We start from the raw sequence: 24,472 nt of genomic DNA on the forward strand, positions 1-24,472 counted from the left end.
GGCTCCGAACAGCACTCTTACCAAACTAGCACTGTTGTCATACCCTCCGACATTTCTCTGATGAAAATAGAGACATCACATTCCATAATGATAATTTTACTATTTATACCCCCCACACACATCTTACTGGGTTGCCCCAGCCATTCTTTGCAGCTTCCAACATATATAAAAACATAATAAAACATTAAACAAGCTTCCTTATACAGGATTGCCTTCAGACAGCTCGGGGGTTGGATAACTCCATACCCTCCAGATGAAAATAAGGACATCCTAAGGAAAAGTGAAACATTCTGGGATCAAATCAGAAACCAGGATGGCCTCTCTAAATCAGGGACGTCCCTGGAAAAAAGGGACACTTAGAGGGTCTGTGTTGTATAGCCTGGCAAATATAAGGTTCTACACCAAACCCCTCTGTCTTTATCTATGAATTCCGTCCCATCACTGAGGGAGCCTAAGGATCCCACTCTTTAGTTAATGTGCACAAAACATATTGCAAAACAATCACCTCTTGAACATGTGGTAATAGTCTTCCACCCAGAGAGCTAATGCATTCAGTTGCTAGGCAGTTATAAGAACTGTTGAGCTGTTTAATTAATTTAAAGGGAGGTAGTTATAGGCAGGGATCCCAGAGAAGCTATAAATTCTGTATCCCACCTCCTGGAGCTCACAGTCACATTTTTTCCCTCTACACTGAATAAAATCTCTTCTCCTTTTTGACCTCAATCAGAATCATAGCCTTCCCTTATTCAAAGGACTCAGACCTCTGGGTTAAAAATCTGTGCTGTTAAACCTCATCTTGTTATCCATTGCAAAAAATGGTCTTTTTTTTTTTTTAGATGCTCAGCATCTTTGAGAGGCAACAAAGACTTTTGCTATGACCATAATACCAACACCCTTCATCTCTGCAGAACTTTGTCTCTGAAGCATGTATCTCAGTGTTAAGGTTTTAGTCTTATTATAAGTTATTGTACGTTTAAGTTAAGTCTGCTGCAACTGGATTTCTTGTGGGCAGTGCCAATCCTGTACAGTGGTACCTCGGGTTAAGTACTTAATTAGTTCCAGAGGTCCATTCTTAACCTGAAACTGTTCTTAACCTGAAGCACCACTTTAGCTAATGGGGCCTCCTGCTGCTGCCGCACCGCCGGAACACGATTTCTGTTCTTATCCTGAAGCAAAGTTCTTAACCTGAAGCACTATTTCTGGGTTAGCGGAGTCTGTAACCTGAAGCGTATGTAACCTGAAGCATATGTAACCTGAAGCATATGTAACCCAAGGTACCACTGTATGTATTGGATTTGTGACCATTTTGCTTATTTGCCTTCAGTAGCAGTAAAGCTCTGCTGGATGAGATACAATTGCCTCTGGTCTATTTTGGTACATCCTGCAATGTGTTTAAGTTTTTACTCTCCTAACTATATGTTAGTTTTTATCTCTGGATAAATATGTGTAGAATTTATTACCATATTGTTAACTATAATAAATATAAATCTTTAATCTGAGCAACCCCCAGCCCCATGTTCAGCTATGAAGGCACAGATCCATATGTGGTTGTTATTCTATAACCAAAATAGAAAAACCTTAGAGAAAAACCTCCCACAAATTAATTATTCCAGGATATTGCGATGCCAGCTTGCAACCCATGTCTCTTGAACAGCCCCATAACTCCTAAAAGGGGGTACATGGAAGGCACTATACTTGTATGTAGATTATCATGATTGAGAACTATTCATCAGTGCTTTGTGGTCCAAATACACTCTAAGCACTATCACAAAATTCAGATAAGTGTAAGCTCTGAAGGCTATCTATGTTTCAATGAGCACATTAGCCCAGCAGATTAGATTCAGGCCACTTTATATCAGAATTCACAAATTCCCCAAGCATTCCTAATCACGTCTAATAAACCATTGAGAGGTATATCTTGGGTGAGTTTACATAGTAGTGTTTAAAGTCATTTAAACTACTCTTCATTGCCCCATATTTTGATATGAAATTCCATAAATCAGTTGCACTTTGGGTGAAGAAATACAGGTTCCTTGAGCGAAGTAGTAAATAAAGCAGGAAGTTGCTGAAAGCAATCTTGACTTCCAGGTGACAGTTCACATCATACAATACATATGCATGCAATCATCAACGGTGATGATTTACATATGGATGACCAGGACAACATTTGGAAAGGGCAACAGAAAGTCCAACCAACTTATAGCTTCAGACTACATACAGGTTTTCTACAGAAGAGGCTATTCTATTCTATAGTATCTACAACAAATGTTTTTGAAACGCACCGCTTCCCTCAATTTTTGCAATTCAGTTTTGAATATATAGCAAAGAACAGCCCCTTAACTACTGTGTGAACCTCTTCTTCCCCTGTCCAACACACACACACCCCTTAGGCACACATAATGGGGTCACCAGCTATTACCAACATGGAAGTGCCTTCTGTGCAGGACTTTCATCAGATGTAAATCAGCCCTTAGGATCACCTGGTCAGCGTATATAGATTGCGAGAGCAGATCTGCAGAAATATCCAGGTCTACCAGCAGAAACGTGCATGAGGCTTTGACAATGAAGGTAATAAATTGAATTCTAACAAAAACCTTTCTGTTCTGCCAGATGGCTTGTGGTCTGAGTTCGTACAGTAAAGAGAGGGAAGATGTAAACCAGGCATGGTGAAGGATCGGTTACTGTTCAGGCTCCGGCTGTAAATCATGTGAAACTAGGCAAATGTACATTCCATCTGCAGCAATAATATTTAAGAGGGCACATGCATCTGAATGTAGTAGCATGAAACACCCACAAACACATCAATACATGCTTCTTGTTAATACTCACTGGCCCTTTCAAAACAAATACCATAGAGCTAGAGGCAATAGCCATTCCACCCCTGAGGCATCTACAAATCTCTTGACCAGGGCCAGCCCAAGACATTCTGACACCTGAGGCAAACCACAAAATGGCACCACTGGGCCAGGGCAAAGGGGGCAGGTGAAGATTTACAAAAGGAACAAGTTGGGAATGAGTATATGCCATCTGCAACAAAGGGAAGCCAAGGTTGCATTCAGCCACTTGCTGCCACGTGTACTACTTCGCTCAAATCAACCTTACCTGATGGTGGGAATCAAAGCAAAGGAAAGGGTCGGGGGAGGGGGGACTGTGGAAGGTGGAGTGGGGTAGAAATTGAAGGGGACAACAGAAAAGGGGGAAATAACAGCATTCCCTTTAAATTAGGTGAGGTGTAAGAGGCATACGTTAGCTGCTGCCTTAGATGAAATGGAGAAATCATGGAGTGTTGAGGCAGCTTCTAGGCACAGTATTGATATGTTATGGTTATGACCCATCCAACTCCACAATTCTGTGATTCTATGATGATGCCATGAGAGGAAAAGGGAGAGGTGTAGGAAGAGGCTATATTTGAATAATCTTTCCTCCCCCATATGAAAGTTTTGGGGCAAAACTCAGCAATTTTGAGCCTCTGAAATGAGGCTCTCAAACAGATAACGTGGCACCGCTGCCTCGCTTGCCAGTTGCTTCCAAAAAGAAATTAAAGCAGCCATCACAAATGCTTAACTATGGTTGAATGCAAATGAGCAGTGTTCTAGTACATGCTGCTCAAAAGTCCCTCTGTTTGCTCTTCCACCACTCCTGGACGTGCTGCACTGGGAGCAACAAACCACAATGCTTGGCATCCAAGCCCAGGCTTGTGCTTAGTTTCCCCCAAATGAACCACAAGCAGCAGGCCAAGAACAAACCCTGGCTACCACTTGTGCTTTGTTTGGAGAGAAACAAACCATTAGTCTGGGTTTGAATGACAAGGCAAGCCAAGGCTTGTGGTTTGTTGCTCCCAGCATGGCCTGTGAGCAAAGTGAAGAGCGGACTTTTGAGCAGTATGTCCCAGGACATGACCCATTCACAAGAAACCCTGATTAAAGATGCAATTGCTTAATTGTTTATCATGGTGTGGAAACCAGGCCAGTGATGAAAACCATTGATAAAATTACAACAGCAGTCGTCCTACAAAGAGCTTTATTATTTTCAATATAAATGTATTTTTGTTGTCGTAATTGAAATGGTAAATGGTATTTGCACATTTCAGGGGAAATGTGGCAGGGAGGCTTTAAGAAAAACTGGGTTTTAATATGGAAAAATATGAAAGTGTAAGGCAGGTCAATTAATTTTGATTTTATACATTCTTTTTCCTGTTAGGGGATTACACCCAGTTGCAAATATTTAAATTATGCCTCCATTCACGTCACACATACATTTAGCTGGCTATTAAAGGTACCACCTTAGCAACAGACAGGGCAAATCATGATGGAAATCTCCACCTCAGTGGAACATATAGCCCATAAAAGTCTGCCAATGGTTAATCCACAAACCAGTTGAACCAACTGAAGCAACGTAAGGTACAGCGTTCTTTACATAGAAAACACTTCTGTGTGGGAATCACCATGCAATCTCTGTGTAGATGGTCACATGTGAATAATCATGTAGCAATGTGCATGTGTGAGATCACAAGTTGTACTTCTTTCCATAGAGCAATATTGTAACATCTGAAGTCACCATAATCCAGTCTGAGATTAAGCTGGAATCCTATGCTTATTTACCAGGTATTGTCCTGTTGGAACCCAGTGGGAAATGCTTTGTACTGTAAATCTAGGTGTTCTGGTTTAGCTACAATCAACTATTAATGCAGTACAGTGGTACCTCAGGTTACATATGCTTCAGGTTGCATACGCTTCAGGTTACAGACTCCACTAACCCAGAAATATTACCTCGGGTTAAGTACTTTGCTTCAGGATGAGAACAGAAATCGTGCTCCAGCGGCACGGCAGCAGCAGGAGGCCCCATTAGCTAAAGTGGTGCTTCAGGTTAAGAACAGTTTCAGGTTAAGTAGGGACCTCCGGAAAGAATTAAGTACCGTATTTTTCGCACCATAGGGCGCACCGGACCATAGGGCGCACCCATTTTTGGGGGGGGAAATAAAGGGGAAAAAATTATTTTCCCCCCCCCCAGGCGCGGGGCTGGGGCGGGGGAAGCTCGAGCTTCCCCCGACCCCAGCCCGCAAACAGGCAGCTCTCTGCAAGCCGTGGGAGCACTCCCGCTGCTTGTGGAGAGGTCCGAGAAGCCTGGGCGCGCTGAGCTCAGCGCGCGCAGGCTTCGGCATGCTGGCAACTCCCCGCAAGGAGCCGGAGCGCTCCGGCTCCTTGCGGAGAGGTCCGCGAAGCCTGGGCGCGCTGAGCTCAGCGCGCGCAGGCTTCGGCATGCTGGCAACTCCCCTCAAGGAGCCGGAGCGCTCCGGCTCCTTGCGGAGAGGTCCGCGAAGCCTGGGCGCGCTGAGCTCAGCGCGCGCAGGCTTCGGCATGCTGGCAACTCCCCGCAAGGAGCCGGAGCGCTCCGGCTCCTTGCGGAGAGGTCCGCGAAGCCTGGGCGCGCTGAGCTCAGCGCGCGCAGGCTTCGGCATGCTGGCAACTCCCCGCAAGGAGCCGGAGCGCTCCGGCTCCTTGCGGAGAGGTCCGCGAAGCCTGGGCGCGCTGAGCTCAGCGCGCGCAGGCTTCGGCATGCTGGCAACTCCCCGCAAGGAGCCGGAGCGCTCCGGCTCCTTGCGGAGAGGTCCGCGAAGCCTGGGCGCGCTGAGCTCAGCGCGCGCAGGCTTCGGCATGCTGGCAACTCTCCGCAAGGAGCCGGAGTGCTCCCGCTCCTTGCGAAGAGGTCCGCGAAGCCTGGAGAGCGTGAGGGGTCGGTGCGCACCGACCCCTCTCACTCTCCAGGCTTCAGCGAAAGCCTGCATTCGCACCATAGGACGCACACACATTTCCCCTTCATTTTTGGAGGGGAAAAAGTGCGTCCTATGGTGCGAAAAATACGGTACTTAACCTGAGGTACCACTGTATTAAGTTTGCCAATGGACCAGAAGATAACAGGCCTGGTTGATGTGTGTGACGTGCAAAAGTTGGCATATAATAAAGATAACCATTGTCTCATTTCACAATGGCTGCACAACAAGCTGTTCTTATAGGCACAGCAGCAGTGGGTAGCTAAATAATTGACAAACAACTAAAGTAAGTTAGCACCCCCTCTATAGGCCAGGCATAGGCAAACTCGGCCCTCCAGATGTTTTGGGACTACAACTCCCATCATCCCTAGCTAACAGGACCAGTGGCCATTCTGGATGGAGCTGGTGGAGGTTAGAGTCCAACAACATTCTTAGGGCACCATGTTGTCTGCTGCTGGTCTACAGTGACTGACAACAACTTCACAAGGTTTCAGAAAATAGTCCTTCCTAGCCCTACTTGGAGGAATTTAGGAACATCTACATGCAAAGCATGTACTCTACCACTGAAGAACAACATAGGAACATAGGAAACAGACCCATTGGTCCTTCTAGCTTGGTACTGACTGGCACTGGGCCTCCAAGGTTTGCTGCAGGATTGTTTCCCAGTCCTACCTTGAGAAACTAGGGATTAACTTGGGACTTTATTCAGCTCCCATTCAGAATATTAACTAGCAGTTACATGAGGAACAGAGTGATCTCTCGCTGGCTGATTCCTCCTGGGAATATAATCTGAGAAGAGCCCTGTCATCTCTGTTTCCAACAGGAACTCTTGAACCTTTGCTAGCTCTTGCATGGTGCTGAGATGCTTCTTTCCCCCAACATCGTAGGTTGATAACGGCACACTTTTACTCCTTAGTTATTTTCATTGTCAAGCAGCTGTTAAAGGCGCATAGGAACCCTGTCCAAAAAGGGGCGGGGAAGAAGTGGCAATCCTAAATAAATAAATATACAGAGATTTTCCTTCATTTCTGTGTAACTAGGAGCCATCAGGGCAAAGGAACCGCACACACAAATACACATTAAAGTTATGGAGGTCAGACTAATTGCTTCAGAATAATTGCCATATTCCCACTGCCAAAAAACATCAGGACAACGTCTCCAATTCTCACAGAAGCCAACTTCAGCAAATATTCCTGGTCCACAATGTCCTTACCTTTGTGAAGTGCACCTGTTATGGCTAAGGTCCAACACATCCATAAGAGATTTTTTAACATCTTGACCTACAAAAAATGAAAACACAAAATAAATTAAATGTACTCTGCTGTGGTCTTATAAAAGCTTCTAAGTAAATACTTGATCTGGTAATTATATATATTTATCAAATTACAGGCTATTTCGTTGTCTTTATTCTAGCTCTTTAGACAAGTGGTTCTATCCAGTGGTGCCTTTCCATCCTAGTCACACAGACTGCAAGTGACAAGCGCCATTAACATAGGTGCTTCCCCATAACCACATACGAGGAATCTCTCTTCTCTCATTATGCCTGCTATGGCTGATGTGTGTATAACCTAAACAAAAAAGTTGAATGGTGCTTCAACTTTATATATGGAATAATTGACAGTTTCATTTATTAATCAGTTACGGTAAGTCATATTATTGAGATTGATTAGTTGCGATTAATTAATATCCTTTAATTGGGGGACAGCCCTCTGCCATTTTTTGCTTCAGGTGCTCTAAGTCACCATGTGTCAAGGGTGGTGAAACCCAGACTAGTTCTTTCTTTCATGCTATACATTTAAATCACTTATATAGCACACAGCTTCCCCCAGAGAATCCTGGGAGCTGTAGGTTATGCTTCACAGAGCTGCACTTCTCAGTGCTCTTAACAAACTACAGTTCCCAGAATTCTCTGGGGGAAGCCGTGTGCTTTCAATGTATGGTGTGTCCAATACCTTCTGACACCCTCCAATAAAGGCAAAGGTTCTCCCTTCAAATAGTACTTAGCAGTGGAAACTCATACTCCACCAACAAAGCACCTTATAAACTGTGGCTAAATATAGTTTTGTGCTTAGTCCACTACTGAGGATTCCCTGCTACTTACCCTTCTTCTGGACCTTGCCTAAACACTTTCTTTTTTCCATCTCACCACTTCCTTTTTTCCCCTTACTCCACAAAAAGAGCATACTTTATTCTGAAATTTCTATACTACAGAGAAAATGAGAGAAGCCTGATACCTAAAAACCCAACAACAACAACAGCCAGACCATAGTCACATTCTGAAACCAGCTTTGTTGGTTTATGTACATCAGAGGTGGAGAAGATGCTGCTGTAGCCTACTAGATGCTCCCATCATCCTGGACCACTTGCCATGCTGCGTGGGGCTGACAAGATTTTATAAGTCCAACCAAATCTGGAGGTGTACAGGTTCCTCCCCTTCAGCCCAATTTAGATGGCCAGATCAGGAGAGGCAGAGAAAAGGACAGGGAAAACATGATAAGGAATATAATGAGAAAGGAATTAGTTAAGACGATCAGTTTCTTTCTCTCTCTTTCTCTTGGAGTTTAGCAACAACAATGAAGCAGAGGAAGAGCATGATGGTGTTTCCAGAAAACATTTCCTTCACATTCACTGCTGAGCTTAGATTTCCAGGATAACATGATCAGAACTGCAGGAAACAAATCACCCACATTCATCACTGTCACGTAGTATTAGTAATGCAGTGGTAGTTAGTTTGAGTTAAGGGAGGCCTGAAAACCCAAGGGATTCCTAAAACAAAGGACCTGGTGGTACACAACTAAATTTCTCCTAATTAATAATTTTTCTGACACTGGAATTTCGATAGTTGAGCCAATTAGCTGCCCTTCCTGCTATCTTCACTCTCCTGCGAGTCAATCCAAATGCAATTCCTCCCTGTGGGAACAAGTCTTGATGTGTGTCTCCCTAAATTCTGTATGGCTTTGCCAAAACATGACACTTTGATCACTCTTTTAAGTTTTGGGGTGTTAGATCTAGATGGGGGAATGGGCTATTCCTTTTTTTTCTTTTGCTACGGTAATCCACAAGGGCAATTTTCATGTTGGAGAGAAGTAGCTATGTATACTGTTCTGCAGTTTTTAATGGGTATGGACAGAGACTGGAAAACCAGGAGTTAGGGCTTGGGAGGCATAAATCTCTGGTCCATAGTAAATGGAGCCCAAATGTTAATCTCAGAACAAAAAAATGCATATAACTCAGAGTACTAAGTTGCTGCTGAAGATGTACCAAGTTCATGTTTCTTTCCAAATTTCCTTTACCTCTTCTCTGTCCCCACTTCACACCATTGGTTGTCTCTGGCAGGGATGAAAAGGACAAAGACTTTTTTTGTTCTAATGCTGTAAGAATTCCTTGCCACCAGAGCTAACACCAAGACAACAAATAAAATTGACTGCAAGACACAGCATGGCATTCAGTGTTGCATGCCAGAGTTATTTACATCAACACCAGCCCCCACCCCCACCCCTATTTTGATCCTTGACCCATGCTTATACACAGGCATTCCCCCAAACAGGGGTGTCTAACAACAAATCCTCCCTTTGGTGGATCAGTACCAGTACCTTACCCTCCAACATTCCTCAGATGAAAATGGGACATTTCTCACTCCCCAACCCCAATTTTTCGTCCCCATGCCCCGCAGAACATTTCCTATCAGAAGAAGGGTGATTGCTAGCACCACCAAACCAATGGGACACAGCACACCTCCATTATTTGATAGATTTACAAAAAGAAAAACACACACTAATAAATAAATTTTAGAAAGGGGCAAGACTGGGCACAGATAAACAAAGCATTTTTTTAAAAGCATCAGAACTCCTTCTGCTCTGCTCTGCTCCCCCTTTCTTCTCACCCAGGGCAACCTTGCCCTCTGCCTGCCCCTCAGAGCCGGCAAGTCACACAAAGCTGGGTCTTAATGGTGGCAGCTTCTCCTCCTCTTTGCCCACCTCCAGCAGCTGCTACGAACTGCCCAAGGGAGGAGGCCGGCAGTGGCAGCCATGGAGAGGCCACGGATGCTCCTTTGTAGCCACTGCAACCACTGCTTGGGACAAGCTCCATCTCCTCCTCCTCCTTGAGCTCAGTGGCAGCAGCACCAGGAGGACATTCTGGGATCAAATCAGAAGCCAGGATGTCTTTTGCAATTCCAGGACAATCCTTCAGAGATCAGAACACTTAGAGGGTATGCAGTACAAGGGGTTAATGTTGAAACTGTGGAACTGTGAAACACCCCTCTATAGCAGCTGGCAGAAATGATCTTCTTCATATGGAAACCAAGGTGAAAAGCCTGGGGCACGATCTGTGCAAAAACTATGGTTCCAGTTGACCAACCTGTATCCTCAGTTACTCCTCTAATTGGATGTAACACATTGCCTTTCATTGCAGTAGCACCCAAAGTAACTGGTTTTTTAATTATATTCCTAGCCATATACTGGGAGAACAAATGCGCCATACAGTGGTACCTCGGGTTACATATGCTTCAGGTTACATACGCTTCAGGGTACAGACTCCGCTAACCCAGAAATAGTACCTTGGGTTAAGAACTTTGCTTCAGGATGAGAACAGAAATCGTGCTCCGGCAGCGCAGTGGCAGCAGGAGGCCCCATTAGCTAAAGTGGTACCTCAGGTTAAGAACAGTTTCAGGTTAAGAATGGACCTACAGAATGAATTAAGTTCTTAACCCGAGGTACCACAGTATTTGAATCTACTTTTTAACCAGGTGCCCATAAGCCCTTTGGACAAAATGGTAGGCTCTTGTTGCAGCTGGAAGAGAAGATGCCTAAATGGCAGTCTGTATTTCAACCCCAGTTTTCACTCAGGAGTCTATCTCTCATCTTGCTCTTAAAGCATACAAGTTCCTGTTTTCACACGGTCGCTCTCACCCTCAACACATTTATTACGTGTTCCAGCTTGAAGAAAGCCTTAGGTAATGTCAGCATCATTTTTAAGATAATGTGAATAAAAATCACAGGGCATAGCTATACATTTTTAATATGGGTGGGTTTTTTTTTAAAAAAAATAGTCAAACCACCACTCCAGTTCATTAGCAGATAATAAGAAAACTTCAAATGTTCAGAATGTCTTGGGAAACTAACCTCAGAGGGTGAAATTTTATTAATCCTGTGTAATATTAGCCAGTCGATTTCAGTAGCAGCACAATACATTCAGTGAGAAGGCATATTAAAAAAAGAATACTCCTGGGGTTCTTCCCTCCTATTCAGGTGAATAGGCTGCGGCTGACCCAGCTTATTTCTAGGTCATTTGGAAGCAACCCAACCAGAATGAGGCAACAAATGCTGCATTCTCTAACCCCTCTTCAACATATTGCCCTGCCAGTGGAGTTGGATGGACCCTGAACACACAGAATGCATGTGAAACCTTTTTAAAGTGACCTAATTTTGATAGACAGATACAGGGCCTGTCCACCCATTAGGCAGGGTGAGGCTGCTTCTTCAGGCAGCAGATGTTCCCAAGGCAGCACATCTATGGTCAATCTTCAGGGAACATGCACCAGTGGACAGAAGCATTCAAGCATCTCCAGTAAGTGGAGAAGTTTGTGGAGAGTCCTTAGGGCCAGACAGAACTGTGTTTGGCCCCGAGACCTGATTTAGACCCATTTCAAGCCACCTTCTGGTCAGGGTTAAGGACTGAGGCTGCCTTAGTTGATTATGTCTTTCACTGAACAAGAGGAAAGGATGGGTATGATCCATTTGATTCTCTTGGCTCTCGTGCTGAGGATCACTCATGCTGACATTCACACGTTGAATGTCACTGTAAGCCATGGTTTGCATGTCACAGCAACAAACTGGGAATGAGCAGCATGCTTATGCACATTCTTCAATCACCCTCCTTTCACTCTGCCCTGTCTACAGCTACAAGAAACAAGCCACAAGACTTGCCTTAGTGCTGCATGTGAAATGGTGCTCATGGTTTCCCACAAAATGAAAGCAGTAAGCCAAGAACAAAGCTTAAAGCAGGAGTGGCTGAGCAGCATGGGCTAGCCTGTTGCTCGATCATGGTAAGCCATAAACTATGGCTTTTCATGTCATGTGGCTACGGCTCATTGTGAATGCACACTTTGGGGGGTCTACAAGTTGGAAAAGTAATGTGTGAGGCAGCCTCCAATGAGTAGATGAGCAACCATCTACATAGCTCTGAGAGAGCATGCTGCAATTTCAATCTCTTATCAAGCCAGTGTGTGCACAAATAATCTGAGAAAAAAAGAGATTCAAGGAGATGCTTCTTGGACGGAAACATGTCTGAGCTTGGAGCACTTGCAATGAAAAATGAACAAGAATAGAGTCTGTTAAGAGCTGTGACTTTCCCCATCCTTACGTTGCTTGTCAGAACTGTTTGTTCCTTGATGGAAGGAAGTTTTGCCTGTCCCCTGCTCCTTCCTCCATTTTTCAAAGTCTTCTTGTTGTGATCAAAGATGTAATAAACCCTTGCTCCTTGGGCCGCAGAGTCTATCAGAGGCTTGTCTCTTCCTGTTCATCTGCTGTTGCTGCTGTGAAAGAGCCCTGGGGATCTCTCTTCACTTAGAAGAGTCTTATTCCTTTTTTCAGACACAAAATTTGCAGAGATTCTAATCTAATCCTCCCCAAAATAGACATGCAGATGTTGTTCCTTCTGGTTTAATTAATGGATAAATCCTACACCAAGTATTTTATATGAACTGAAGTACCGCAACAAGATTGTAGAAAAAGTATAACAGGAAACAACCTCTACTGCTAGATTTGCTGAATCTACTTCAAATAACTACATTCATTCAAGCAGAAGGCTATAGCACTGTTTACTTTGATGCTTATATCAGGGTAGTTTTGCCTTCCCATTTCCTGTTTCCAAAGGTTGGTGTCATTTTATTCATTCAGTTTGTTTAATTTACATCCCATCTTTCCTCCAAGGAATTCAAAGTAGCATACATAATTCTCCTCCTCCCCAGGTTATCCTCACAACAAACCTGTGAGTTAGGCAAGGCTGAGATCGACTGACCAGTGAGTTTCATGGCAGTTGGGGATTCAAACCCTGGTCTCCCAGGTCCTAGTCCAACAACCTAACCGCTACACCACACTGGCAGCTAGACTTGCTCACTAGTGACTATGCATAGGATTGTAGTCTTGGTCTTTGAGAAGCCATGGTACTCTGGTATGTTACTTGTTTTTAGTGAAGTTGAAAAGCCCAAGTTGTGGCATGGCCTATTGATGGGCATAGACCCCAAGCGAGCATTTCCTTACTATGCCCAGCTAACAAGCTATGATGGAAATTATTGCAGCAGCCCTAACATATACTTGCACTTTGTATTGTTCACTATCAACTCATCTCCCATCTTTTGAAACTCTGCTGGACCGTTAATTGCTGTACACTGATTAGTTTCACCATAAACGCTGCTGCTTAAATATTCTCCTCTCGGTTTAATTAACTTTGCCAGTTTCACCACATTACTGCCAGTTGATTAATTGCTCTGTTGCTCACAGTTGGTTAATTTCGGCCATATTCAATTAATCACAGTCTCTTGATGAGCTCATTATCGCTTGCTATGGACTGGCTGCCAGAACCTCAAAACAACTGACTCCCCCAAGGCACGCTTTGGTCCTTGCTTCTGTCTCTTCACACCATACTTAAAGTGTTCCCATACTCTGAAAACTTCTGAAAGGTTTGTGTCACACGGAAGAAGCCAAGGAGTGTCACACAGATCTACATACAGAGCAGAAGCCTGCATAATTTCTATCTCACCAAGCAAAAAAAAAAAAGAGCCCACCAGCCATGTATGGAGCCAACCACTGTCAACCTTCTGTTTTTGCTGCTTGACAGGAGCTGCAGAAATGAGTTACTGGCAGGCCTGATAGGCTGTGCTCAAATTATTGGGTTACATCATGTGCAGATTTGATGTGTGGGTGTCGGGAAGTCAAGCCCTAGATATCCATTCTCCCCATTGCATATATATACAGCCATGTGAGGGAGGGGGAAGTGTGGATGGACCCTGGTTAGCTCAGTTGGTCAGAAGGTAGTTCTGATAATGCCAAGGTTGCAAGTTCGATCCCCATATGGGACAGCTGCATATTCCTGCACTGCAGGCGGTTGGACTAGATGATCCTCAAGGTCCTTCCAACTCTACAATTCTATGATTCTATGGACTCACTGGCCTGTCTCCTCTTGCAGGTCCCTGTCACCTGCACACGCTCACAAAAACACACAAAACACTGATATTCCAGGGTTCTTCATTAGACAGAGAGTGCATTCAGACATGGGCATTATTGCATTAGTCTTCCTGCTTACAATGCTAGTGCTTCTATACCAGTTTCTAATGTTCCTTTTACACTGCATTACCCAATGTGTTAAGGAACTGTGGCTTTTTCATCCACATACTGTACTGCCATGTCACGCTGAATTTCAGTGGGTGTGTTGTGACACAACAGTTAACATCACTGGACATGTTGCCACCCATTACACACATGTGGGCTTCTGTTTCCCCGTGAAAATGTCAGGAAAGAACTGTAGTCAAGAATATTACCCCAGATTTCATCACATGGCACGATCCATGGAAAACCATAGGAAAATTACAACACAAAGCTCCCACAATTTTCTAGGTTAACGAGGTTGCAAATGGATTTTTTCTGGAAGCAATTAAAACAGAATGAGTGCTTAACTTCCATTGAATCCCGATTTTCAGAAGTTGCTTTTGCAACATGTGAAAGAGCACATAAAACACAGAAATTATCCAATAAGGAAATTGAGAATACAGAATAAAGTGTCATCTGAATGGAGCCAGAGACTCTGCACAACTAAAGCAAGGAAACATTCAGTCACAGATGGACCTAGCTGCCGGTAGTTTGTACCTGCTCTAAAGGGTAGGACCCAAACCAATGGATTACAATAACGGAGACTCCAACTAAACCAGAAGTGGTCCAACACACAGCCCATGGGCCACACGTGGCCCGCGAGGCTGATTTCGGTAGCCCCAGGGAGAGTACTGGGACGGGAGCCCCGGATGTGCCAAGGTGGTGGCTACCTGTCGCGGCAGCAGTGCTCAACTCCACCATATTGTGTGTGGCTCTAGCCTTGCCAGGGCAGAGTCTCTGTCACCAGTCCAGGTGCTTCAGGGGAAGGGTGGGCAGCACATCCTGGGCAGGCACCCCCACAGCCCCTGACCAATGCCAGGCAGGCAGGCAGGCAGGGCTGGCACTGGGCCTCTCTTAGCAGCCACCACCTCTGCTGACGCTTCTCCCGCTGGGCTCAGCTCACCCTAGTCCAGGTATGAGAGTTGGAAGCATGGATTTAGAGGACCAAAACGAGCCACAGCCTGTCTGAGCTGCGACCATTGGGATCTTGGAAGTAAGCAAGGCAGAGAAGGGGCTCCATGTGCTGAAGCACCTTCTGGGGGTGGTGGTACAGTGGTACCTCAGGTTAAGAACATAGTTTGTTCTGGAGGTCTGTTCTTAACCTGAAACTGTTCTTAACCTGAGGTACCACTTTAGCTAATGGGGCCTCCCACTGCCGCCATGCCGCCACAGTGCGATTTCTGTTCTCATTCTGAAGCAAAGTTTTTAACCCGAGGTACTATTTCTGGGTTAGCAGAGTCTGTAACCTGAAGCATCTGTAACCTGAGGTACCACTCTATGAGCTTCTGGTTTTTATTTTGATTATATATTTTGTAGTTTTATATTTTGATTTTGTTCTGTGAACTGCCCTGAGACCTCTGGGTATTGGGCGGAGTATATATATTCAATAAATAATAATAATAATTCTACAGCATTATTATTATTTTGCTGTGAGGAAAGCCAGCCTAGCAGACTTTTGGCCCGCTTTGGATAGATGGGTGGGTGAAAAGGGGTTCCTTACTCAGACCTTCCAAGTGTCCCTATATTCTAGAGACAGTCCCAGATTTACAGAAGCCATCCTGGTTTCTGATTTGATCCTGGAATGTCCCGCTTTCCCTTAGGAAGTCCCGTTTTTCATTGGAGAAACGTTGGAGGGTGTATTCTTAGGAGTAGAATGCCTTGCCCAAGGACAGTCATTTGGTCAAATCTCTCTCTCCTTTTAGCTAACGTGTAAAAAAAACAAAACCCCAAATTCATATTAAGGCAATGCCTTCCTTAGGCCAACTAGAATGTCGCAAAAAGAGTGTGGAAGCTTTTGAGTTCTCCATAACTCATCATACTATGGTAAACAAAGGAAGTGTGAGGGGGAGAGAGTTGGCTGGTGGTGAAACATCTGGCAGCATCTGGTCTGATGAAGAGTTCTGAAGAACTCAAAATGTTTGCACACAGTTTTATGGCATGTTGGTTGGCCTAATAAAAAATATTGCTCTACGGTGGAGTTTGGGTTTCTTTTACAGTACTTATAGGCCAGTGCAGTTGCAGCGAGTTCCCAGCTGAAAAAAGCCCTGGTTCTAGCACCTCTCAGGTGGGCACCATCGACATTCTAAGAGAACAAGGAAAGTGTTCATTGTGAGTCCAGACACATTTTTTCCTAGAAAAATAGCACTGCTCCTGGGTATTGATATTTTAATGAATCTGTCCATCTCCACACCAGACATTTAAAACAGTTCCCAAAGTTGTTTAGAAATTGCTCCCTCTTTCCTAGGGAAATTCGGAGAAATTAGCTTGCTAGGGGGAATTTCAGCTCTCCCATCAACAAATGACAGCTCCCAGGATTCTTTGGGGACAGCCATGCCTGTTTAAAGTACTACGATCCTGCTTTATATGTATAGTGCAGATGTAGCCTTGAAAGTGCCTGGAGCAGCCTTCTTCAACCTCTCCAGATGTTTAGGACTTCAGTTCCCATCAGCCTCACCAGCACAGCCAAAGGCCAGAATACTGAGAACATTTGGAGGGCCCCAGGCTGACAAAGTCTGTCCTAGAATATCTGCTCTCCATTCTTCAAGTGGGTCAAGTCTTTTCAAAAAGCTGTTAACAAGAATCTTCAAAACTACACAATAAAACTATTCGGATTCACCCCCATCTATCGCCAAGTTGCTAAATATTCCTAAAATCTGCAAAGATATAATGAAGTGTGGATCTTTCAAATGCATTAGTAGGGATACCTGTTAGCCGCCACCATATTAAGAATCCTTCTGCAATAAGGCTGGCATGCAAAAACATGAATGTGCTGGAGGAACTTCAGATTTAAATATTAAAGTTTGAAATGATAAGATACTCTGCCCACCCACCCACCCCCCAAAATTGGATCAGGGACACTCTTCCCATTTCATGTGACAAGGAAATAGGAAGGATGTTTCAGATGATACAGAAAAGAAATGTCTACTGTATGCCCAGTGCACACAATCAGTTCTGAAAAGAGAAACCTATTTGAAATATTCCAGCCATTGCAGGGGGTTGGACTAGATGACCCTCATGGTCCCTTCCGTTTCTACAATTCCATGATTCTATGATTTAAAGAGACAACAAATGCCCAGCTCCTAGGCACTTTGTTATTGCACAAGGTTTGTTTGCAAGCACTCAGGTCAGCTTCAAATGGCATTGTGTTCTCTGCTGCAACACATGATGCAAACATTTCTTTTCCACATTGTGTGGGATATCCCTGAACAATGGAATATCTCAAAAGGTCCAAGGATAAAGAGGTGTGTGAAAGCAATCCCACATGTTCATCCTGTTTCAGTACAGGGAGGACCGAATGATGATGAGTACTGGCTTGCTTACAGGGGCCTGTGCTGAACTCTACGTTATGCCAAACTTCTCCGATTCGTATCACCGTCTGTTCCAATCTAGAAATAGCCATACACTGAGGCAGTCATCATAACATTCATGTCGTTGCAGCAGCAGCAGCGGCAGACATCCCTCTCCTTTCCTGCTAATCCTGCACCTGGAATGTCCCTCCATATAGAGAGCTCTTTCATTCTGATCATCAGCGGGAACATGGCCATTGATAGGCTGCCATGGGATGCGACAACATCGGAACTGGAGGGAGTCTACGAAAGAGGACTGCTCCCATCTCCACACAAAGGCACTGTCTGATCATTCCATCACTGCAGGACTCCTCATTTGCATATCTACCCAAGTGGTTACATCATTGCTGCCTATCCATCACTGAGGCTCAGTCCACCCAGACAAATGGCAGGTCCCCCTTGAGTTTCCAGCCTGGCATCTCTCTCAGCAAGGATTACTGAGAAGATTACCTGGGTCAGTGCCTCCATCTTGACCCCTGGTCCTATTTGCCTTTGCACTTTTGACTATTTCAAGGTGTTTATTGGCCTCCTGTGATGTTTGCCGACTAGGACTTAACGCATGATGATAAATAAGTACTAATGACTAAATCATATTTATGTACAAAGTCAGAGTCTGCATGGAAAACTGGGAGGGGGAGCAAAGGAGAAGGAGAATCTCTGTGCATTTAGAAACCCCCTGCCACGGCAGTGGAGGGTCATTCTGAGCTCATAATTTCCCATCCAAATTCTAGAAGGACAGGGTCACACATTTGTGCACTTTGTGCTCTGTGGGGAACATGCTGTCGGGTTTGATAGAACTGATGCATTGCTTTGGAACATTGTGGTGTGGCTGAATATGGCTCCCTTTCAGCTCCCCCCCCCCATTGGAAAAGGGAGGTCTTGTGCCCCTTCCCTTCCAAACAGGTAACGAGTTTCATCAAATTTGACATCATTCAGCTGTTGGGTGTCTAGGTCATTACAACATACTTTGGGTACCCTTGGAATTCCAAGGGGGAGGCATGAAGCCCATTGACAGAGGGGGAGGCAGAATCTATCAAGGAATCCTGAAGGCTCCAGACAAAGTCACAAGAAAAATTAGGCTCCAGAGCTTGGTGCAAGAAGGAAGGAAGCAATATCAGCTGTGGAGAGCAATTCCAGGGATACCAGTAGCAAGGGTGAGTTGTTGGGAGTGTTGCAATGAGTCTCTGTGCAACTGCTTGCAGGGCCTGTGTGTCTACATGTGGACAACTGGGGAATGTCAGCTGAGAGGATGTAGTTTTCCTAGGGTGACAACATGCCTTTGAGAGCTGGCAGTATGTGGATAATATGTAAAGGTACAATTGGTCAGGTCAGAGCAGTGGTACATAAAAGGCAATTTATGATTCAAATCTACCCTATATATAACCATTAGATGACCTAATGGTGATTGTTTTTTAAAGGCAAGCTGGCCTCTTAAGGAAGATGACACAAAATATATTGGTTCTGCTGCCCTGATATATTCTATAGTATCCTCATTCCTCAAGTGCCCCAGGTAGCTCAATGTTCATAGCAATAACAAGTGAATTACTGGGGTGGGGTGTTACCATATCCCTGTGCTGTGCAATACATTGATCCTAACTACTTGCTGTAGAACAGGCTCGAAAGACTAGCGATGTTGGTTTTCAACGCCAAAGAGAGAGAGAAAAAGTGTTAACTGTGCTGTGATGTTACTTGAAATTGTGCTGGGATATATTTAAACATTTTTCACATGGCCCTGCTATTCTGAAGGCAACAACCTACTTCACTGGCCATTCCCAATCCCCACTACAATCCAGTTTTAAAGTGGACTAAGAAAAAACGACAAAAATGTCCATCTCTGACTGTAAGTCAGGGTGACTAGATGGAGCCTCCAGATTCAGGGGCACTATACCTCTGAGTTCCAGATGGTGGGGGATTAAAACAATGGAAGAGGACTGTTGCTTTTATGGCCTGCTTCCCCAAAGCATTTGAGTGGCCCCTGTGGGAAACACGATGCTGAAGGAGACAGACCTTTTGCTTGGTCTGATTCAGCGGGCCTCTCCTCCTGCTCCCACCTAAGACATTCTTTGTCTGCTTCATGCATGTGAAGCAAGCAGTTTCATTGGCTGCCTTCTGAAGCTGATGTCATAGCAAACCAGGAAAGTCTCCCACAGCACTCTTGGGTTGGGGGTGGGGGAACAAACCAGCTAATCCTGGCAACTGCTCGCAATGGCACCTCGCCCCACGGTGGCCTCTTTCCACTTGCCCGTGTCCTCCCCTGCCACCCCCATTCAGCCTGGCCATGTGGCTAATAAAGCAACCCGCCTTCCGCAGCCGCTGTTGCAGACGACCTTAATATTCCGTGAGCGTCTCCGAACGCCAACTCCCGGGTCACCTCTCTGACTTTCAGCCCTCCTTCTCTCCCTCTCCCTCTCTTTCTCTCCCTCCTGGGTCCTGTGGTCGTTAGACAAAAGGCGCCGGGCAAACTGCTCCGCAGCAGCTCCTAACTTCATACGAGACAGCCAAGGACAAAGGAGGAGCAAGACTGCCTCCCAGCTGAACCTCCTCAGTCCACGTGGCTCCGGGGGAACCAGACCTCCCAGGCTCCCGCTCCCAGGCAAGGCGGGAGTAGGCAGGAGGCGACGCCCAGGGCGCGCCCCCCACCCCCAGGTCTTGCTCTGCTATGGGGAGTGGGAAAGGGGCGCATTACGGATCCCGGATTTATTTTATTTTTAACAACAGCTGGCTGGGACTGCTCAGCCTTTTTGCCAGATTCCTGGCTCCATCTCCATTGATAATCAAATCCGAAATGTGACACTGTCCCTTCTGCCCCCGTTCTCAGAGGCGGGACCCATCTTCATCGGAAACTGCATTTGTGCAGAGTCTAGGAGGAGTCTGTGGGATCTCTTCGCCCTTTCGCGCCCGCTCCGGAAGGAAAGCGGAACAAGACTTTTCTTTCTCTAGCCAAGGAAACGCAGGTTTCGCTGCCTGTCTTATTACGCATCCCTCCCTAAAAGCCTCGGGTCCAGAAGATCCCAACAGGGGCTTCTTATCACGTGTTGGTTTCGTTTCCATTTTTGAAAGAAAGAGAAAGGACTCGGACCATTAAGTGGGAAGAAAGCAAAGATTCGACTCAAGGGAGTCCGCGTGGAATAGGAAAGTTGGTCAGAGGCAAGATGAACGGAAAGGTTGGGGGGCAGCTGGGGTTCCTGTTTCCAACGGTATGCTCCTCGCGGACATAAGACTAAGCAACTCGGGGTCTTGTACCCCTACAATGCTCTGTGGCAGGGACTCGGAGCCGGTGGGTGGCCCGTCATCATTCCTGCCCATTGGTCATGTTGGTGGGAGTTGGGAGTCCCGAAACATCTGGAGAGATACAGATACCGCAGCCTGGCTGCATGAAAAAGTAAATAAAGTCTGCCGGAAAGACTTGCCTCCTCACTTGAAAGCCCGATCCCTACTTCCAGATGTGTGCAGCAGGAAAGAACTCCCCCCCACCCCACAGCACCCCCTCCAAACACACACCCACACCCTGACTATGCTCAAGGAGTCAGTTCCCACGTGCATGCGGTTTTTTAAATCCAGTGTGTGAACTGGCTCCGCTGAAAATAAGAGTTATCTTCAAAATGCTAGGACGTGCCCGGATGTGTGAATATTCTCTTTGTGATGTGCAAAGGCTCATTCGTTCACACATGCAAAGGCATTGCTAAACGCTTGATGCAGTCATCAAACTAGTCCGGAGTCCACGCCTCTGTATTATTACTTTTCACGTGCTCCAGACTTTCGCTCCGGCATTAAATAAATAGATAAAATCTGAGATCCCTGGCTCAAATTAAGCCGGTTCAAACGGAGCTTGAATGAACTGATAAGTTATCTTTTCGTTACAATAGCAGAATTTATTCCCCACAACGTTTGTGGTACGTAGGGAACGTTTATTCCCTACGGAAATAACATTCCTTTCCAAGTTCAAGAAAAGTTGTGCATGGAAAGGAACCGTAAAAGACTTGCTAAGTGATCGGGAAGACGGCTAGAAGGCATTAATTGGTGATCTCTTATGGCATTAAGAATCCCCAAGGTAGTGCAATGCGTGCAAGTATCGTGTTCTCCCTAGTGAGAGAAGCAGCTTGCCCAAGAATACACCCAGCTTGTGTGAATGAACTTTCCCTTCCCCGCCTCCAGCCTTCCTTCGCAGTTTCCCCAGCAGGGGGAGCCGAGGGTCTATCAAAAAAGCGTCCGATTCCTAGATTTCCGACTTCGGGGTGGATGAGGTGAGCGCTCCGCTCTTTCAAACCTGCCCTTTCTACGTCCTGGGATTTTTAAAGCGTGGTCCATCGGAACCCGAAAGGGACTGGACCAGGAAGCTGCAAGCGGCGGAGCCCTCTTTGCAAAGCGGCCCATTCATTTGCTCAAGCGGGACTTCCTGTAAAATGGGGAAGAAGAGATCGCGTCCCGGACCCTGGAAGGAGGAGGATGCGCGGGGGCGTCTTTGGATGGGCTCCCCCCCCTCCAGCCAACTTTTTAAAAAATCTGCCAAAAAAAAAAAACCTTCCCCCCCCCCCACCCGGACTGGGAGGGGTGGGGAGTCTGTCTAAAAGAAAGCAGCTGGGCTGGGGGAAGAAGCAGTTCCTTGCCGAACCGATGGCGATGACATAGACTTTTCCTGCCGCAGAGAAAATCCTGACCCGCCGCCGCCCCACCCCCGGTGACATTTTGGAGCCCGCCAGAGGGGCTGGCGGTGCCTTGGGAAGTTGCACATCGCTCCTTTTGCACAGGAGAAACCTCGGAGGAGCTTCTCCCCGGGACGCAAACTCCCTCGTGCAGAGACACAGGCGCGCACCAAAAGCAAATCCGAGCGGGGAAAGATCCTCTCCACCCCGCCCGCCTCCTCCTCCTCCTCCAGCACGCCTGAAACATAAGCAACCGGCCCGAAGCAGACAAAACAACGCTCCATCCTCCGACACAACGTTTCAGTGCACGAAAACAAAACTCTTACTCTTTCCATCCCCTCCCCCCCCCCCGCACCACCACCACACCCACCCTCCGTTTTTTCCATGTTGCACATTCGCTCTTTCTGACCTGCCAAGTCTGAACTCAGTTCTGGATGGAGTTGCCTCCCCCTCGGGATGATGCGTTTTGCAATCTGGAGCAGTGGGTCAAGATTAAAGTTTGGGGGTTGGCTCTCTCCCCCCCCCTTAATCTCCCCCTCCCTCCCGCTTCCTCAAAGCGTTCTAGCCTCTTGAACTCCTTTCCAGCAACTCCTTTCGGAAATCAGGGTAGGAAACTAATTAGAGATAGACAGACAGATGCCTCGCATTCACGTTTCTTTCTGAACCAAATGCCGATGCAAAGGGAATTCCGGTCACTTCCCCAAGGCTTTCCTGCTTCACCGGAGGGGCTTCCCTCGCCAGTTCAACGCCCCCATTTCTCTCCCCGCACACTTTAAAAGGCACAAAAAATGTGCCGGTGGGTGAGCAGGAGAAGGACGGTGGGAAAGAAACGTGGAAATGTTCCCCGAGACCAGTTGAAGCCGGCTGGGGTGCCATGGGGAGGGGACGAGGGGGAGACCCCCTTTCCTCCTCCTGGTCGCCTACCAGTGGGGCTGGAGGGTTTCTGTTCTCTGTTACCCCCTTTTCCCAGGAGATCCCCCGAGACCCCCACCCCAACCTGAGGAGGAGGAGGAGGAGGAAGGCTGCTTCCCAGAAATCCCCCAAGCCACCTCAGCCTGGCTGGGAAGCGGTCTCTCATCCTCGCCACCACCGTCCTCGCGGGCTGTTCAAGCCCATTCAGCCGAACCTGATCAGTGCAATAATCATCGTAATAATAATGAAACCCACCCGGCTTTCTACCACCTCCTTCCTCCAGCGCCGCTTTGTGCATTCAAGCCCCTACAAAGACTTCTCTCTTTTTCTCTCTCCCCCTGCCATTAACCGTTTGAGAGCCGCCAAACTCCCAACTCTACCTTGCCTGCCATTCAATTACTCCGGCCACACACACTTCCTCCATTCTTTTCACTTTTCTTTGTTCTCTCTCTCTTTCCCACCCCCCTCACCAGAACTTGTGGTTCCCACCAAAAAGGAACCCTTTTGCTTTGCGCCCCAGATCCGTAGATTTCCTTTTTCTTTAAGTAACAATCCACTCCTTCCGCCTCGCCCCCTTTTCTCTTTCCCCAAACTCTTTGTTTCACAGGTAAACTGGAGTGGCCACAGCAGCGGAATCCTAGATGGTGGGAACCTTCCCCACCCGACAAATGCAGAAAATTAGAGGGGAGGGTATAGTTACCTTTTAAAGCAGTTTATTGCAGAGACTGAAAAAAATTCAAGGGAAAAAAAGAACTATGGGAAAGGAGCACCAAAAAATAAAAATAAAAATCACAGCGTGCTTGTTAATCCAGAAGTGCCTTCATGCAAGCCCCGGGCTTCTTAGTCGCTGGTCCAGGCTCGGGAGTTTTTCTCCTCGTGACCCCCCCGGTGGTGAACACCTGATCCCCGGCTGTGGAAGTCCGGCTTGGGGAGCTGCAGGCACCCACATGCACCCAGCCCGCTTTCCCTGCAAGTTCAAATGCGGGCTCCGCCACCCATCATTATTATATCATGGTACCGTCAGCGCTCCAGAGGAGGGGCTCTGCCCTGCCTCTCCGAGAGGAGGGCTCTTCCCTCCAGCGCAAGGCGAGGTTCGCCAAGGCAGACGAGCCCCGAGCCAAAGGGGGGCAGGAGGAGCGGCGGCGGCTTCCCTGCGCCCGCCTCGCCTCCGCCCCCTCCCACAGCCTCCTGCCGGACTCAGCAAGTCCCAAGAGGCTCGGCAGAGCGCGGCCTCCTTCAGCCCCTCGCCGGGGATGCCGAAGAGGCGGCCTGGCAGCTGGAGCAGGGGACCTTCCCGCCTTCCGTCGCCCAAGCTGGGAGAGCAACTGGTTTCAGTGGGACAAGGATGGAGACCTCCCTCTCTGTTTCTCTAATATGTACCATACAGCGTTCTGATTAATTAGTTTTTGTTTTATTGCATTTATAGCCCATCTT

At 46.6% G+C, this 24,472-nt stretch overlaps 1 protein-coding gene across 3 annotated transcripts in view; it reads right to left on the reverse strand.

Annotated features, from left to right (window-relative positions):
- The window catches only part of VCAN (versican), a 125,865-nt gene extending 101,686 nt beyond the window's left edge, over positions 1–24,179 (reverse strand). Inside the window, exons 1-2 of one of the 3 annotated variants that reach the window (XM_081930121.1) lie at positions 23,739–24,179; positions 6,984–7,050 (exon numbers count right to left, since the gene is read on the reverse strand). In XM_081930121.1, coding sequence (XP_081786247.1) covers positions 6,984–7,044 — 61 coding nt within the window. In that variant the 5' untranslated portion in view covers positions 7,045–7,050; positions 23,739–24,179. Of the gene's footprint in view, positions 1–6,983; positions 7,051–22,535; positions 22,557–23,738 lie in introns of those variants that run through there. The other 2 variants (XM_081930123.1, XM_081930122.1) reach the window with 2 other exon arrangements.
- Between the last annotated feature and the right edge of the window lie 293 nt (positions 24,180–24,472).

This window comes from Podarcis melisellensis, assembly GCF_964234715.1.
Source record: "Podarcis melisellensis genome assembly, chromosome: 11".
Taxonomy (NCBI): domain Eukaryota; kingdom Metazoa; phylum Chordata; class Lepidosauria; order Squamata; family Lacertidae; genus Podarcis; species Podarcis melisellensis.